The 19,478-nt window shown below is 35.3% G+C and overlaps 1 protein-coding gene across 1 annotated transcript in view; it reads right to left on the minus strand.

Moving 5' to 3' along the window:
* The window catches only part of HECTD2 (HECT domain E3 ubiquitin protein ligase 2), a 122,463-nt gene that overhangs the window by 43,524 nt on the left and 59,461 nt on the right, over nt 1–19,478 (minus strand). Inside the window, exons 5-12 of the mRNA XM_036735485.1 lie at nt 16,085–16,187; nt 15,577–15,666; nt 14,123–14,187; nt 8,941–8,986; nt 6,363–6,472; nt 5,270–5,418; nt 4,491–4,614; nt 4,147–4,243 (exon numbers count right to left, since the gene is read on the minus strand). Coding sequence (XP_036591380.1) covers nt 4,147–4,243; nt 4,491–4,614; nt 5,270–5,418; nt 6,363–6,472; nt 8,941–8,986; nt 14,123–14,187; nt 15,577–15,666; nt 16,085–16,187 — 784 coding nt within the window. The remainder of the gene's footprint in view (nt 1–4,146; nt 4,244–4,490; nt 4,615–5,269; nt 5,419–6,362; nt 6,473–8,940; nt 8,987–14,122; nt 14,188–15,576; nt 15,667–16,084; nt 16,188–19,478) is intronic.

Here is a 19,478-nt window from a genome sequence, read left to right on the forward strand (position 1 = left end):
AATGTTTTTCCAGTTTTCAAAAACAGCAAAATAAATTCTCCATGCTATCAGTCTGTAATTATGACTTCAATTCCTGGAAAACCCCTTGTTACATATTGTTAAAGGCATAGATTATGAACATTTTGAAAGGAAAGAGGTGATCACTGAGAATGAGCAGGAGGTCATGTAAGACTAACTTCAAATACTTTTTTCTGACAGGGTTACCAGACTAACAGCTTAGGAGAACATGAATATGTTGGAATTTCAGTAAGGCATTTGACAAAGTGTTTCATGACAGACTTGTGTACAAGTTGGAGAGCTGTGTGATAGGTGATAGCATTTAGGTGAATTCAGAGCTGGCTGAAAGACTGGATTCTTCCCCAAAAAGATATGAACAAACAGTTCTCAGAAGGAAAATTGCAAACATATGAAAAACTGCTCCAAATCACTAAAACGAGAAATTCAAATTAGAACAACTCTAAGGTTTTACTTCATATCCAGAAAATTTGGCAAAGATGGCAGAAGATGGGAAATTATTGTTGGAAGGGATGTGGAAAAAGAGATACACTTTAAAAATGTTGGTGGAGCTCTAAATTGGTCCAACCATTCTGGGAAGCATTTTGGAATTGTGTTATAAAAGTGACTAAAATGTCCATACCCTTTGATCCAGAGATCCTACTGCTAGGTATATAACCCAAGGATGTCACAGATAAAAAGATCCCATTTACATAAGAAAACACTTGGTAGAGAGTAAAGAACTAGAACTATAACAGATGATTGGAGAACAAATTGAAGATAGATTTATTATGGTAGTTAGATGATGTAATGGATAGAGTGCTAGATGTGAGTGGGAAGACCAGAATTTAAATCCTGTCAAAGATCCTTACTATGTAGGGCCCTGGGCAAGTCACTTAATCTCTTTCTGCCTCAGTTTCCTCATCTATAAAACAGGAATAATAATGGTGTGTACCTTTTAAGGACCAAATAAAAAACTATATGTAAAGTGATTTATAAAGTGGTATATAAATGTTGTTGTTAAGTAGTTTCAGTCACATCTGATTCTTTGTGACCCCATTCAGGGTTTTTGTGGCAAAGACACTGGAGTAGTTTGCTATATCCTTTCCAGTTCATTTTACAGATGAGGAAACTGAGACAAACAGGGCTAAGTGACTTGACCAGGGTCACATAGCTAGTAAATTCTAAGGTCATATTTGAACTCAGGTTTTCCTGACTCCAGGGCTGGTGTTCTATCCACTGTGCCATTAGCTGTCCACAATATAAATGTTAGATTTATTATTATCTCATAGGTCAGAGCAATGATGAAACTGGTAGAGAGGCATATTTCAGTTCCCTATAAGGAAAGACTTCATAACAATTAGAACTGTCCCAAAGTAGAATGGGCCAGCTCAAATGATAGTCAAGCTCTCCATCACCAGAGATATTCAGGAAGAAGTTGGATGACTAATCATATGAAATTTAATGGAGATAAATGCAGTCTTACACTCAGGTCAAAGAAATTGTCTGTGAAGGAGTTTGTTAGGGGGTATTCTTGTTCAGGTATAAATTAGACTAGATGGACTCTGAGGTATCTTGTAACTCTGAGAGTTTATAACTCTAGAACACCCAACAGTTAAGAAATTCCAAGATTTTCTAGTTAGAGTTACCTTCAAGAAGTCTTCAAGAAGACATATATGTTTGGGAACTGGTATATAGAAGACAATGAGATGCTCAGAATTCAGTTTACTTAGGTGGACTAATAATACTTCTCTCTTCTCTACTGGTAAATGTCATATTGGGCCAAATGAGGCCTCAGGGATCACAGAGGAAGTTAGTGGGGAAAAGGGAGGTAAAGCAATGAATACCACTCCTCTTCTGAGGAAAAGGTGTTACTAGATAGTCCTGGAAGAAGAAAGGGATACTTCTAGATCCTAGCTTTCACCTGTCAGGAAGAAGGAGTTGAGAGACTCATAAGTCCCCCATCCTGGGGCCCACTTCACACATAGGCAAACTAATTTAAGGGAAAACCCTCTCCTCGGGCCCATTCCAAAACATCTCTCAGCCTGACATTCTGCCAATCAACAAATTCACTTGGCTTAATCGGCAGGCCCCCTGTGGAAGAAAGTAGCTGCAACTAGCAGTAATGTATGGCTTACTTTAATCAGACTTCTTTCCTAATACTTAGCTGAGAAACAGTGAGAAAAAATGGGACTCCTTATGACAGAGTTCCTCTTCTCATCTCCCCTCTCACCTCACCCGACTTGCAGTGAGGCTGGCAGGATAAGAGATGTTGGCAAGCCAGGCTCAGTGAGTTCTCTTCACGGCAATTTGGTATAAGAATGGGTGTAATGAGTTCCAATAATGGGTCCAGGACTACCTTTACAAACTATAAAGAATGCATAGATGGGCGCAGCCTCTCTAGGATAGTCACCTTGATTTATAAAATTGATTTTAACATTCCTGAAGGGAAATGACTTCATGGTAGTTAATCTAATGAATATAGGAAATATTTGTTTACACACACACACACATATATATATATATACACGAACATAAAAAAGAAAGGCCCCCATCAAGCCAACTATAGCTTAAACAAGAAATAGTAGCAATTTGAAATCTTTGGAGATAATGGGGAAGCTCAGTATTTCTTGTTTTCGCCTTTCTTATCTTGACACAAAGTTGTTAGTTATTTTGTGATGCTTTAATGCAAAGGTATCAATACACCCAGGCTATTAGAGACTAGCAACATTCCCAAGTGTATCCAAACTAGATAAAAATTAAAATGGGAAATATTTAACAAAATAATTAAAATACTAAAAAATAGATAATATTACATTTTAAAACTAAATCAATACATGACCCAAAGGATCTTTATATATGGATTAGTGATCTTCATTTCTATTTGTTTGACACCACTTCTTTAATACAGTCTCCTCATAGCTCCTTGTAAACTCTTTGAAGGCAGCATCTCTCCCCCACCCCTGTCTTTGTTTCTCTAGCACAACATCTTGCATCTAGTAGGGCGTAATAAATATTTATTCTAATATTCTTAGAATGTGTGACATGTATTGGAACCCTTCTCCTCTCCTCAAATTCTTTGGCACATATTCCAATACCCTGGAAGATGTGTTTGCTTTCTTGTAAAACTCTCACATGTTCTAATTGTTTCAGAATATGGCTATGAAGATACAAATTGGTCACTATATATTTAGTCAATATTTCACTGATTACTTAAGGTTGGAATGATGTAGTTATAGAATTATGCTAAACTAAGTCTTAATCTACGAATTGCAGTTCAGATACTTCAGCATTTCCTCTTTCTACTACTTTTCCAAATCTGATAAGATGTTGTCATAATGGCAGCCAAAAGAGCAAAGTCAGTATTGGGTTTTAGTAATAGAGGAATAGTATCCATAACAAAGTTAGTTGATATTCCCACTGTACTATGTCTTGATTAGACCACATATGGAATACAATGTTCAGTTCTGTGTGCCACATTTTAGGAAGCGAATTGACGAACTGAATTAGGTCAAGAGGAGAACAACCAAAATTGCAAAAAGACTATCATGGTAGGATAACTTAAGGAATAAAGGACGACCAGGCTGGAGAAGAGTTGGGTGCATTGTAGAGGAAATTTTGTTCAGGTGTAGGGTGGACTAGTACGGTCCCTTCCAACTGTGAGTAAGGGTGCCACAACAGCTAGCTGGCTTCAAGAATTTGAAGAATTGTCATGTGGCTTTGAGATTAGACTTGCCCTGATTGGCCCTAAAGGGTGGAATTAGGAGGAGAAGGTGAAAGTTTCAGGGAGGTGGATTTTGTAAGAAAAAACTTCTTCAGCACTTAGAGCTGTCCAAAAGAGGAATGGACAGCCTTTGGAGGCCCTGGATTACCTGTCACTGAAGGTGGCTGTGCTGTAGAGGGGATTCCTACACAGGGGCAGATTGGGCTTGACAAACTCTGACTGCCCTTACACCTCTGAGGGGCTAAGATTCTGTGAAGAGTAATTCTAGGAGAGGTTTGTGCTCAACAAGAACTTCCTGATATTGTCTGGGCATCCACTATTTTAAAAGTTTATTTGGAAGTTTCCCCAATTATGCTAGGAAAATTCAAAAAGCATGTTCACTGTATTGATTATAGACAACATACAACTTTTTCTATGATCTGGCTTACCCTGGCAATGCTTATCATCTGTTGCTCTGAGTCCCTCTGAATAATGATTTTTTTTGCAGCTATAGAAATAACAAATGGATACTGACAGAAGGAAAACCTGCTCAAAAACAGAAACAGAAAACAGATTAAGGAAAAACATTTCTTTTTTGAATGAACTATCCTAGGGAATCTACCTAAAAAATTCACTGTGTTCAATGGACACCCTTTTATAATCTATATACTAGGTTGGAATAGGGCCTTTCTTCTGGAAGTAAATGACAAAACTACTTTTTAATTAAATCAATTTTTTTCCATCGCTATGATCAGATGAGAAAGGGCTACATCTGGTTAGTTATCTGTCTTACCTTCGAGAGTTTCCAAAGCACTGCCAGGTGTGATATTCCTCCATGAGATCAATATGATCCAATGTAGAATTATAGAAATCAGTATAAGGAATAAGAGGAAGGTGGGCCAGATCATTTGCAGCATCTGAAAAGAAAACTTCTGGTATGATTGTCATCATCTTACATATGAAACTGATTTGTGAGCAACTTATGTGCTTGTTATTGCTATAAAGTATTTTAATGTACAAAATGAGAAAGGTTTTTGTTAGATATCCTCATTTCAATAAATTCTAACTCCATTTGCAAAGAATGCTTTTAAATTTAGTGGAAACTTCTGCCACCATGAACACAAAACACAGACACATACACATACATACACACACAAACACACACCCCATTGTGGTCACAGCAGTAAAGGGCACATACCACCATTTTCATACACTGTTTTCCAACCTCAGTCTTTGTCTCCCATGATCCCTTATAAATTAATGGAAATTCCTTTCTTAGGAATCACAGTTTAGTAGGTCATCTGTGACTGCAGGCTTTACAATATGCCATTGAAACTTCACTGATACACAGGAGAATATAATCCAGTAAAATATTTAAGAATGTACTTTATTATTCAAGTAAATTTATTAAGAAAACTAGCGCTGAAAGCGCTAAGAAAACTAGAACTTGCACAATTCTCTTTGTGCAAGAAATCTTAAGCTTATCTGTGTAGGACACTGAAATCTTCAGGGATAGTATATTTATATCCACTTAAATAAATGTAAAATAAAATCAGCAGAAGAAAAACCTACTAAGTAAAGCCAAGACTTTGGCTGCTGATGGAATCCACCAGGAACATTTTGTCATAGGTGGGAATTCTTCAGGCTTTGCAGGAAACAGGCGTAAGGAAATAAACTGTAGCAATCTGTCTACCAATGGCTTGAACCTCTTTTGTGATAACCTAGGAAAGATTTTGAAATAATTTAATCAAATTTAATATTTTCTACTTTTTGGTGACATGCATATTGGGCAAAACATGCAAAAATTTCTAATATTCTTTTAAAATTACATCAATGCTTTAAATTATGAAGAATTAGAGGAGCTATAAACTTCTTCTTTGAAGAATGGTTTTAATTAAATAAGAAATAAACACCAAAATATGAATATTATAAAGTTGATTATAAGGTATGCTGATTTATTGGACTTTTTTACTTTAATTATCTTCTAATCTTGAGATATTTTTTGCCTCTCAGCTTTTTTAATAAAAAATAAGTTATTTTGAAAGTAGATTTAGTATATTAAAAAAGGAGTATTACATCTCACACAAATGGCTTACAATAACCAATCTGCATTTCATTACCTTTTAGGAAGAACCACAGAATGTTAGGGCTGAAAAGGACACCTAGAAAACATCTAGTCAACTTTCTAACTTTACAGATGAGAAAACCAAGTCTAAGAGAGGTAGAGTGACTTATTCAAGGCCTTCTAGCTAATAAAGTAACTGTGCTAGGCCATGAACTAGGTCTTCTGCCTCTACTTTTTACATTATATTATACTCCTTCCCCTAAGGCTCTAAGTAAGTAATAAGGAGCAAGGTTTAAAAAAAAAAGTAAATTTTTTAGATGAAGATAAAAATATTATGTCAAATCATTATTTCTGAGATATCTGAAAAACTGGCAATAGAAATCTACCTCATAAAACAAAAATACATTAGAGACATTCAAAAATGATATAAAATTTCTACTAAAGCATGCATTTATAATATCTTTGGATGGTAGCTTTTACCACAGGTTTTTGCTAATTTTGTTAATTATATTTGAAAATATTTAAATGCATCTTATTATTAAATCTTTCAGATGGCTTCAAACGGTAAGACTAGCAATATTTAGTCATGGAAAAAATTACTTTTTAAACCAGTGAACAAGGAAATGGTGGTCCGCTTCCACTAAGGCAGCTATCTGTCGTAGCAAGTGGGCATAGATGACATAAGTAGATGTGTTATTAAACTGAGGATTCTGCAAAAAACATTATAGGCACTTTGTTAAAACTTTGCAACACTAACAAGAAATTTATGACACATTCTAAATAAATACATCCTAAATAAAATGAAATTAATGAGAAATTATAACTTAGGAAAACAAATTCAAACATAAAATATCAGGTGAATATTCTTTAGTGCCTAAATTGTTTCTTCAAAATGTACAGAAAACCTCTAGAATTTTAGGGAAAATAATTACATTCATTAAAAAAAATCTTTGAAAAGAGGAGAGTAAGAGGAATGGGAAACATTACACATTTTCCAAGGGATAATAGACTTCTAAATTGATGGAGAATAAATCTCAGAATTTTAAAAGACAACAATCACAATAACTTAGTCAGGTGCCTATAGCTCAAATGGATAGCAGGGTATAATAACAATTGTAGAGTATAATAACATTAAAACTTGAGACCCTTACCTTTCCCTGTCTCAAGCTCTAATTCTTTCTCCCTCTTATTTCTAAGGAGTTCCCCCTAATTTTTTATTGGTTCTCATTATTTATCAATACTACTATGACGTAACTTATATTTTTGGTATTATGACTATATGACTAACATGACTATGAATCATAGAACATCACAATCCTGAAAGCATCCAAATTCCAAGGGAAGCAAAGGGTACCGGCAAAATATACAGGATGGGTCTAAGTAGTTTATAATGTACTACCAACAATCACTCCCAGGTAAGAAGGGTGTAAAAGATACCATCTAGGAAATGTCTAACTGCAAAAGGAAGTGAAGCAGAGCAAGGGATAACAGACGGAGAGCTTAAGTGCTACCCTGCTTCTCAGAGAAAGTTAAAGGAGCCTAGTACCTTTGGCAGATCTTCTTTGCACAAGTCATGGCATGACATAGAGTCCTTCAGTCAACAAACACCTATTAAATGCCTGCTATGTGCCAGGGACTGTGCTGAGTGCTAGGGCTAAAAAAAAGGCAAAAGATATTCCTTGCTCTGGAGGAGCTCACAATTACACAGAATGAGAAGGCACAGGTAAGTTTGTGATATTTAACTGATGGAAGAAGTGTTCATACTGATGAGATTCCAGATTTGCTGAAGTATGACCCAACTAAAAACGAGATCTAATTTGATAAAAATACTTAGAAAATAAAATAAATGCTGACTCTTAGTGCAAACTTAAATCACTATGCATGTATGTCCTAATTTCCGAGACAGACATACTTCCAGTTTATCCTGAATATGTCTTGTTTCTATGTAATTGTTTACATATTCTTTCTCTCATTAGACTGTAAGCTCTTTGAGGAAAGGACCTGTTTTTACCTTGCTCTGTTTCCTCAGGGTTTAGCATAATTCCTGACTCACAGTAGGTACTTAATAAATGCTTGTTTTGTTGCTGAATTGATAGTTCCTAAATGTCAACTTCTAAATGCCAATGTTTCAAGTATAGGTAAGTAAATTGCTAAACAATTCTAAGGTTCTGAAGTAACTTTCTAAGACCTAAGTCATTACTTCAAAATGTACAAAAACACCTAGAAGGCTTCCATAGGACAATAAATCTTATTTCAATTGTTGAAAAGCAGGAATAGGAGGAGGGGGGAGATGGCTAGATTACAAATTTTCAAAAGACAATAGTCACAATAAGTAGCAGTCTGATGCTCATAGCTCAAACAAATAGCTAGATATGACAAGAGTAGAAACTGAGTGTCTTTGTCTCTCTGTCTCTGTCCATTGTTCCTTCTGTCTCAGTATCTGCTCTGTTCTTTCTCCTCCCCTGTATCTCTTGCTCTTTTTTTCTTCCTTTATCCTTTTTAATCTTTTACTCCCTTGTCCCACCTCCTCCTCTTCTCTCTTTTTAAAATCACTCATGGTATAGAAATGAATTTCATAACTTTTCATTTCTTTCACGCAATTTTATGTTCCCTGTTCTTAGTTTTAAAAGTAGATAAGAAGAGTATTTGATTTCTTTCTTAAAAAAAACCCACCACAAAACAAAAACAAATTTTATATGCTTTTGTATGTAGACATCAATTGCTCCCCCTGTCCAACGATGGTTCTGTGTCCCTCATAGGCTCCCCTTCCCAAAAGTTCTGTACATTTGCTTATGGACAAGACTCCAGAGTTTCTCATGAAATATCTTTCTCAAACATTTCTGAGAAGAAATAGGAAAGTTTGAGATCCAGCAACTATAAGAAGGTAACTAAAGAGCAGGAATTATTTAACTCTCGAGCCAAATATAAGCTGGATTGGAAGAAGAAGAGAAGCTTCTTTTACTCTGTGTATTCTGGTCATGTGTGCAACTAAAGTGCAAGGGACAATGAAAGTAAGTAAAACCCACTTTAGCTAAGATTCCTTTTACAAATTTGTCAATAGTCTCAAGATATTTTCACCCAAATTAACAATTCATATTTTATTGCACTGCATTATTCACTATATATACATATGCCCAAGCTTATGTGACCTGAATCAGCACAGTTTTTACTGTCTTACCTGTAAAAGTATAAAATATGCTCTAAGATCATCTTTTGATCGTGGCCTGAAAAGAAATAGAAGTCTGATCAGTGACTATGATGAATATTAAATTCCTACTGAACAGGTCAATAAAGGTTTGCCACAAGAACTGAGCCATGCCAAGAGAGCTTAGGAGTAATGGGGCTGGGGAGGGAAGGGTTAGTTAGACCTAGGAGTGACAGTCACAAAGATGTTTTTTAGTATTTGTTTTGTCCCCCAAATAAATACAAGAGGAATCTTTCTAGGCCTCCACCTCCTACCTGCCAAATGAGGAAACTCAACCAGATTACCTTAAATATCCATTCTAGGTCAAATATTCTAATTCATATGCTTCTTCACGAACTACGAAGAAAAGAGCATTGCTGTGGGCAGCTCCAGAAAGAAATGGTGCATTTGGGTAGAGAGACTTGCTGCTCCAAGAACCAAGAAAGAAGTGGACCAGGTTATTTCCAGACACTGTGGCTCAAAGTAATGAGAAATGTTGCAAATTGGTGCTAACAAGATATTTAAACCCTCCTTAGACTGTGACTACTACTTGAGGCCATTAGGTGGAGCAGGGGATAGAGCTCTTGAGTTCAAATTTGGCCTCAGTCACTTGGGCAAATCATTTAACCTTTGTTTCCTCAGTTTCCTCAAGTGTAAAATGGGGATAATAACAAGACCTACCGGCCAGGGTTGTTGTGAGGATCAAATGAGATAATATTTGTAAAGTACTTACTTAGCATGGTGCCTGGCACACTGTAGGTGCTGCTATTCCTGCTGCTGCTACCACTACTGCTGCTGCTGCTGCTGCTGCTACTACTACTACTACTACTACTACTACTACTACTACTACTACTACTACTACTACTACTACTACTACTACAAATCTTGTGAGAAAAACTTGGGACCATAGTAAAGTTAACAGTAAAGTTGAAGGACAAGGCAACTTTTCTCTACTTAAAGTTTATTTTTTTGATTCATGGTAACTGTTCATCTTTTGGTTCATCTTTTATGTCTGGTAAGTGAGTTAATGAATTTTAATTTTTATGAAAAATATAGTTAATATAAATAATGGTATAGTATTTCCTTTCAGTTCTTAGTAGTTCAGTCCTAATGTTTTTATTACTATAAAACTTATAAATGCTAGTATGACTTGGTCAATAGTGATTTAGAATGTGGAGTCAGAGGTCACAAAGGCAGTGTCTGGCACATAATAATTCCCTACTAAACACTTGTTGATTGACTGATGAACGTACATTACTACTTTATAAACTCCAAAAGCATGATCAAACAGATAACCAAAGTAACCACTTGAAGCAGTTTTTATAATCTTTGGAGAACTAGAATAAAACTCAATCTAAAATAAAATCAAGGAAATTTTCAAATCAGATTGTCAAGTTTGGTGAAAAGGTTGAAAACCAACCAACTTCAAAATGGTGAACGTTTCACTGAAAAGGGTTCTTGTATTTCTTTTGATGCTAAGTATAGTATAAAAAAATTTTGTGCACAATAGAAGACTCACTGAAAACCTCCTTTAGTGGGTGTTATCATGCAGGCACTGCCTGATTTGGTGAAAGCACATGCATGGTCTAACACTGAAAAGTTTTCCCAGGAGTTCCAAGAATGACTAATTTCAACACTGACATTACTCAACTTTGAACACCCAATTTAAGAACATAATATACCTGTGAATAGTCCGTTCATACCACTGTGGAGGTGAGCTCTCCTAATGTGCCAATGAATACTCCTTGAGCAACACAACAAAGCAAACAAAGTCTCACTGCAAGTTGGACTTAGAATTGGTCATATGACTAGACTAAAAGAGGAGTTCACAGGATCATAGATTAGTGCTTAAAAGGGACTTCCAAGTTCCTTTTTTAACCTCTTCATTTTACAGGTGAAGAAATGGGGTCCCAGGAAGTAGACCTCACTTAAGTGACCTGAGCAGGTCACACACTGTCAATATGACTGGAGGTCCCTAGTGGAGTATCCACAGAGAATTGTGCTATTTAATATTTTTTTTAATCAGTTACTTAAAGACACAAATGACTCGCCCAACAAATTTTCAGATGACATCAAACTGAGAGAGATAGCTAACACACTGCCAGCATCTAAAAGGATCTTGACAGGATAGACTGGGCTGAATCCAATAAAATGGAACTCAAAATGTAAAGTCATACACATGGATACAAAAAACAAACTTCCCAAGTATAAGATGAGAGAGGCATTGATGGATGGCAGTTGTTTACGAGTTAGCAGTGTGATCTTACTGCCAGGAGAGCTAATGTGATCTTGGGCAGCATTAAAAGGAGTAAATCTTCCAGAAATAAGGAGCCAATAATCCCACAATATCAAGGGTTCTCAAACCTGTATGTCAAGAACTCCTCTGACAGCTTGGTAAAGCCTGTGCATCCCTTCTCAGAATAAGATTTTTAAATGCATAAAATAAAATAAATGGATTACAAAGGGAAATAGTTATCATAACAGTTAAAAAATCAGTTCACACCACAGATTAAGAACTCCTGCTATGTAGGCTGTCAGACTTCATCTGGGATGTTGTGTTCAATTTTGGGAATTCTGGGAACACAGTTTAAGAAGGACAGACATGGGGGAGTGTCCAGAGGGGGGCAAACAGGTTGATGAAAGGCCTTGAGTTCATGACAAATGAGGATTGTTTCAAGAAATAACGGATGTTTAGCCTGGAGAAGAAAAAACTCATCGTAGTCCTCTGCAAGTATTTGAAGGGCTGTCACATGGAAAAGGATCAAACTTGCTCTGTTTGGTCCTGGCGGCACAACCAGTAGCAACGGGCACTCTGGCAAAGACTAGAGAACCCCTTATCAGCTATGGGGATTTGGCTTGGTGATGAGTTGTACTAGATGGCCACTGAGCTCCCTTTCAACTCTCAAATTCTGTGATTTCTCAGCCTTGGGCATTATGCCATACACAATCTGTTACCAATCTCCCTTTCCATACTTATTTTCTAATTATGTTGGGTTATTACCTAGTCTCCAAACACAGGACTCTCACCACCCACACTTGTACATTTGCACAAGCTGAGCCACAGACTGGAATGCTTTCCCTCCTCACTGCTGCTTCACAGAATCCCTTATCTGTCTTCAAGGTTCAGATTAGATGCCTCCTTGGGGAAGCAAGCCTTCCCAAATCTTCCAGTTGTTTATTCTGTCCTTTGCTGATGTGTGGACCTGTCGCACCCTCTAGGTAGAAAATAAGCTCCTTTAGGGTAGGGATTTTTTTATTTTTGTCTTGTTTTTGCTGAGCCTAACAAAATTCCTCCTACATGATATGTACTTAATGTTTGCTCAGTTGAAGTGAAAGAAGAAAAATAAAGAAACAAATGTAGGTACATAAGGTTTTTTTTCTAGTTTAATTGATCAATTTGATTAGCTGACAAGACTTGGAAGGCTGAGGCCCTGGGCCCTGAATCTGCTTCCTAACATTTTACCTAGTACAGACTCCTTGGTTATGCTCTGGCTGTGTTGCTGGACTACAGTGTACATCGACCCTGCAGTCTTTCCTTGTATCTCCAGTCTCAGCACAGTTGGGGACTAACAAATGCTTGTTGACTTACTGACTGACCAATAGCTTCCTGGCTCCTCTCATGTATTCCTTAGTCTCTAAATGAGAAAGAGTTTTCTTAATTTGCTCCTGGGCTCTAGGTTATCCTTCACTTACCTTATAGCTGTACTTTTATTTATTTTCCTGAAAGTCTACATGGCTTTGGGCTCATGGAAGGTCTACTCTTACCTCTGATTAACTTCTTCAACATGGGTTTGGTTTGCTTGAGGAACATGAAGTAGCTGGTGGCTAAGGCTGGTTCTATTTTTCAGCAAAACCTTGTTTCTCCACCTCTTTTTCTAATTTAGCATCTTATCACCTCACTAATAGACATGTTGTTTTGATGGTAGATAAAAGTGAAAAACCTTTAAAGCCTTAAAGACTGAAACCTCCTCATTTAAAAGATGAGAAAACAGGGACCCAGAGAGACTTGCTCAGGGTCATACCTTCTCTAGAGTGATTCTTTTCACATCATTATAGCTCCTTCCAGTGGCCAGAGGAAATTTTCCCTGGTGTCTAACTGCTTCAAGACTCTTGCCCAGAAAGCGTCTGTTTCTTGTCTGAAGCACCAACAAGTCTCTGTTCATTTTGTAAAAGGACTGGCAGGTCCAAATTCCCATGAAAAATTAAACATTCTCTGTTTTAGACTATCAACTCCATCTATCTCCCTTTGTTCTCTCCAATGAGGCGTCACCCAGTTCCTCTAAGGAGAATGATTTATAACAGTAGTTCTGTGATTGAGATGGGTGGGGGGAGGGGGGGAAGGCATTGTGAGACAGTCTGGATATGTGATTTCATCAATTTGGATAATACCTGCTGTGGAAAAATTCACCTACCAACGCAGACCAACAACTCATCCATAATTTACCATTTTAGAGAGTTGTCTGGGGAACTGAAAGGTTGTGACTTATCTATGGCTACATACTACTATGTGTTATGGGCACCATCTCTCTTGTGATATGTGGTAACGAGATAATTTACACATACAACCAAAACAACAGACATTTGCCAAGGCTTCCCAGAAGAATCACAGCCTTACTTCTAACTAGGTTCAAAGTACTTCTTTTTACTTGCAAATCCATTGTGCAATTAAGGAACAACAAATTAGCTAGGCTTTAAGACAGGATGGATTTGTAGTCACAGAACAGGCTTCAAAATCCAGTTCTGCTCCCTGCTACCTTAAGACCTTTGGAAAGTCAATTGACCTACCTAGACCTTGGTTTCCTCATGTGAGAAATAAAGGAATTGGAGGAAATTGCTTCAAAGTTCCTTTAACATTAAATCTATGGTCCTAAGAGCTTTTCTCTAGGTTTTGAAGTATTAGAATGGAATTTTTAATGATGCATTCATTTTCAAAACAGGATTATGAACAATTTGGATGGCTCATGATGTCATTAAAAAGTAACAGTAATTTTATAGGTATGGTATCAGAAATTATATAATGAGAAGTTAAGGTGAATTTCTAAGAAAAAAAACTATTAAATAATATTATATTTTGCCTTAACTGGAAATATTTCAATTTGATATTTTAAAAGTATAAACTACTTATAAACAGTATTAGAGAGTTAAAATTTAATTATAAAATAAATAATATACTTACCCTTTCCATTCTCTTAATAGACTGTTAATGATACCCTTCAGTACTGACTTCTGAATATCTTGAGGCTGTAAAGAAAATCAAAATGTTAGCACCTAACTACTTTTTAAAAAAAGCTTACTTTTACATGTTAGGTACATTTATAGATTTAACAGGGGAAAATATATAGTGTTTGCAGCACAGCAAAAAAAAAAGTTTTTGCTTTCTCTTTCTAGAGAGGATAATATGACAAGAACACAAATAAAAACAGACCATACTTAACACAAAAATTAAATTTGCATATAATTTATTGTACTAACACAGCGTCAGCATTGGCCAAGTTATATAAATATTTGTTCTTAATTGCCACAAAATGATGCAATTAAAAACAAAATGGCAAGATGAGAATTTTTAAAAAGCAATAGAAAAAAATCTTAAAATGTCCTGAAGCTTAATAATATATTTTATATAAATTTATTATATATTAAATATTTTGTATGTAAACATGCTACATAATATATTTTTCAAACAATGTTAAATGTTATACTAATGAATTATTTGGTTTTAAATAAAAATGTTTAACACAGTTAACATACCCAAACCTGGGTAATGAGAATTTTTTTGTGTGTTGTGTTTTCATAAAAGGCATAGGACAAGAAAATACTCATCTCTGGGATTCATTCAAAAAACCTACTTCCCCAGATCAAAAATCTTCAATGGCTCAAATATTTATGGAATAAAAATTCAAACTCTTTAACCTTACATTCAAGACCCTGCCAGATCTAATAACCTTTCCAACCTCATCCTGATACTGCTGGTCAAACTATGTAACCCTCTCAACAGCGAGAAGGGGACCAGTAGGCAGAAACAGTGACAGTGATTTGACTGATACATTGATGAGTATAGCTTCCTCCACCCCTAGAAGAATTCTCTCAATGATTAGTGCATCCTAACGTAGCTTACATTTGACTGGTGTATTTAAAAGGCATCTATTGGTGCATTTAAATAACTCTGTGGTCCCCTTTACTCTGCTAAGTATAAAACAGTACTAGCCCTAGTCCCTGCTATTACTCAGACTTATATCCTCAAATTTTGTAAATAGCCAGGAAGTATGCTTCTTTGTGGAGAAGACAGGTAACTGGCAGAACTTTTTGACACATGTATTTATATAAAGATATAATCTTTTCTGCATTTGCCACTGCTTTGTGCATCACCAATAATAAAGATTGTAGTTGAATTTAAGTAGTGTATAGTTGTACTTTTCTATTCTTTGAGATCTACATTTGGAATGATTTATTCTCCTCTTGGCAATCTCAATGAACCTCATAGCTTTAAATGTCACTTTATATTGGTAATTTACAAATCTATTATCTTTAGGTTGAAAAAAGTTAAAATAAATTCTACAGCTTATAAGTTCACTAAACACTTTAGAACATTTACATATGTGTATTTTAAGTAATTTATTTTATAATACTTACAGTATTTAGTAAGGCATCATACACAGCATTCACAAATTTGGCATTAATCCCAGAATCTTCAATGGTATTGAATGGGGTATTGGCATCTTTCTGCAAAGTCAATTAAACAGTTGAATCAATTAAACAGCTGAATATGTCATATAAGTTTATAAAAGCAGTTCCTAGTAATAAAGTTGAAACTTTACCTACTCTTTTTTGTTCTGATGACTTAAAAGAATCTTTTTATAAAAATTACATATATTGAAAATGAAGCTACTTAAATGTGTGTATGTGTGTGTACATATCCATTTTTGAATCCTGAAAAAAAGAATCATGCAATAATGTTTGTACCAATAATGGACCAGAATAATTTTTCTATAGGATTTAAATCACTAGTTCAAACATATTTGTTTTAAAAGCTGCTTAATTCTGAAATGTAGAAAACAAGGCAAAGGGCAAAGTAATCATATTTTTGTGAAGCATTTCAAATGAAGAAAATACAAAATGGATTAGAAAACTATCAATTAACCTTAAACGTAGCACTGAGCTCCAGGAAAGAATCAAATGTTGTTAGATAAAAGTCATGGACCTCTTTCCATTCTCCTGATGACTTGACTTTTTCTACATCTTCCCTAAAATGAAAAGTAAAGATCACTTTAATAGAAATAAATTTAATACACACATAATTACAGTATGCTCTCATTCAAAAATATTTTCCCTCTTTATAGGTGAAACCAACTGAAACATGTAATTTTGAAACACAAGTGAATACTTAAGTTTTTTTTTTTCTTCAAAATTGGCATGTTCTTGTTATTTGATCTTAAATACAGTTTCATGATATGGTGATTTCTAAATTAGATTACAACATTACTCCACCTCCAATTTTGTCTCAATTCTAGCAGACCCTGCCTAAATGTTAGCCAAGTGCCTAGTCACCAAGGGAATGATGCATATCCATGTCTAAAGAGGGTTCTATTTTTTGAGTAAGTTCCTACTATAGCTGTTATCTACCACTTGTAAAACATCTGCCTTCATCACAAAAGTTTCCTTTTCATGAGAAATAACAATTTACATTTATGTAGCTTTTTCTAATTACTTTTTTCCTTTTTTTCCTCATTGCAATCTAGTGAGACAGCTAGGACAGGTATAGAAATAAAAGCAAAGAGAAGGCTGGTTAGTTAGTAGTAAAACTGGCATAGAATTCAAGTCTCCTGACAGTAATACTGTCTTAACTGATGTCATCTCAAATTCTAATAAATGCATTTTCTTCATTAACCTGAATGAAAATATCAACCCAGACTTTAAGCAAATATATGTGAAGTATGAATGAAAATAGTTCATACCTTGGATTAAAAAATAAAAATAAATACTGAATTGCACTTCGGTGGAGTCAAAGGACCAGGGTTTAAATTTCACCTCTGGTACTCAACTTCTGTACCTCAGTTCCTTCATTTCTGAAAGGAAAGAATTGGTCTAAGCCACCCTTCTAGCTTTAAATCTATAGTATTATGATCCTAATAATTTTAATTGGTGGTCTTCAAGTTTGGAGAATCTAAAAGGTCCAAACAAGGCACACCACAGATTTGGAGGGCCTGATATTTTGATGATTCTGTGGTTTCAGCTACGTAATTGGGATGGTGGAAAAAGTATCAGTTGAAATTGGAAGATGACGTTTGAATTCTGTCTACCACCTACTACCTAAATAGCCATAGGCAAGTCATACTTCTCTGAGCCTATGGTTCCTCAGCTATAAAATGAGAGGTTTGCACCAGATGATCTCCAATGGGTTTTTCAGCTCTAAATCCTACCATCCCTCCACCAACGAAAACTGAAACCTCAACGACACCATCTTATCTAATGTGATTCTCATTTGAGTCTTTCCATAAATCAATAGTTTGAGAATGTTTTCTGTTTCTTTGGATATCTTGGGATTAACAATCAAGGCAATATTAGTAACGGATATTTAGATAATGCATTAGGGTATACAAAGCACTTGACATATATGATCTCATTTGACCCTCACCCTGCGAGGCAGCTGGGTGGTACAGTGGATAGAGTACTGGACTTGAGGTTCAGTAAAATAACAAAGCCACAGTTCAAATCCTGCCACTGCTACTCCCTACCTATGGACCTCGGGCAAGTCACCTGACCTTTTTTCATCTGTAAAAGGGTAGCTGTGAGAATCAAATAACACATATAAAGTGCTTCACAGACCTTAAAGTGCTATATAAATGTTAGCTATTAATATTACTACTAGAAGGTTAATGCAGCATTACAGATAGACTGCTTAATAACTGAGTTGTTATTATTATTTATCTGGTACTCTAAGACAAATCCCTGGTTATTATAACCCTAGCTACAGTGTCCTTGAAAGCACTCTAGCCCAATAAAAAGTATAATTAAGGCCAAAAAAAGCTCCAACTACTTATCTGTATTATAACTTGAGATAGCCAAAGAGTAAGAATTTTTCAGAGGTTATCCAATACTATCCGAGGAACAGTATATATAACTGACCAATATAAATATCGAATTTGCTTGGCAGGTACATTCTTATAAGACTTGGATAATATAAATTATTATCGATATATTTTAAATCATTACATTATCAAAGTCATTTATATCACTGATCATATGATCAATTTAATCACATTAAAATAATTTAAATCATAATTTAAATAATAATTAATGGTTTAAATTAAAACACTTAAACATATATTTAAATCTTCGTGACAATATGTTGTCATGATATATTGATTCATAACAAACCATGCATTTATACTGTATTGTTTTCATAAGATATCCCTTAAAGCTTTTAGAATAACTTCATCACAGAAAAATGACTCACTGTTTATCATTATGGTGACTTCATTATTATTTAAAACACAGAAATAAAATATTGTGAAAAATACAGAATAACTTATGATTTAGGGGATACCTGAGAATTCCCAGGTATTCAGATTTCTCATTCTACAATTCCAAAGAATAAATCTGATGCTACTGTGGATGTTTGCTTTTATATATTGCATAACTAATCTGTTCCACTGTTTAACTTATCTATCTCTTAACAACTACCAAACTAGTTTGTGATGATTACTGCTTTGTAGTATAATTTGAGATCTGATACTGCTAGGTAACCTTCCTTTCCATTTTTAAAAATTTTTCCTTGAGATCTGGACCTTTTTTTCTACCAGATGAATTTTGTTGCAATTTTGTCTAGTTCTATAAAGTAACGTGTTAGTAGTTTGGTATGGCTCATTTAGAGCCATACCAAATAAAATAAATATATATAAAATAAATATATATAAAATAAATTCATCTTACACTAGCATAGCCCAACCATGAAATATTAATTACTTTAAAATTATTTAAATTTCCCCTTAGTTCTGCAAAAAGTGTTTTGTAGTTGCACTTATATAATTCCTGTATATGTCTTGGTAAATGAACTTAAAGATATATACGTTCTGTAGTAATTCTGAATGGGATTTTTTTTTCTATTTCAATTCAATTCAAAAAACATTTATTAAGTACCAACTGTGTGCCAGGTACTATATGAAGCACTGAGGATAAAAATAAGAAAAAGAAAGATAGCCCCTCTCATCACAGAGTTTACAGTCTAATAGGGGAAGGCAACACATAAAAGGAAGCTGGAAAGCAGTTGAGGGGCAGTGAAGGCTACCTCAGTCCATGGAGTTGAAACCAAGCAGAGTTGCTGATGGGGAGTGGAGTGAGTCAAAAGCCGGATTTCTGTTCTCTGTAAAGGAAGGTGCCTTTTTGGAAGAAGCTTAGTACTATACCCTCTAGCTCTGCAATCAGAGGGGAGAGAAGGCTGATAGAGGTGGGAAGGTGGCTGAGTATCCTAGGTTAAGTTAGCAGCATGGTGAGATTAAAAGTTTTCCCACTTCTTCTGGGAAGTGCATCTGATT

Source organism: Trichosurus vulpecula, chromosome 8 (genome assembly GCF_011100635.1).
Source record: "Trichosurus vulpecula isolate mTriVul1 chromosome 8, mTriVul1.pri, whole genome shotgun sequence".
Lineage (NCBI taxonomy): Eukaryota > Metazoa > Chordata > Mammalia > Diprotodontia > Phalangeridae > Trichosurus > Trichosurus vulpecula.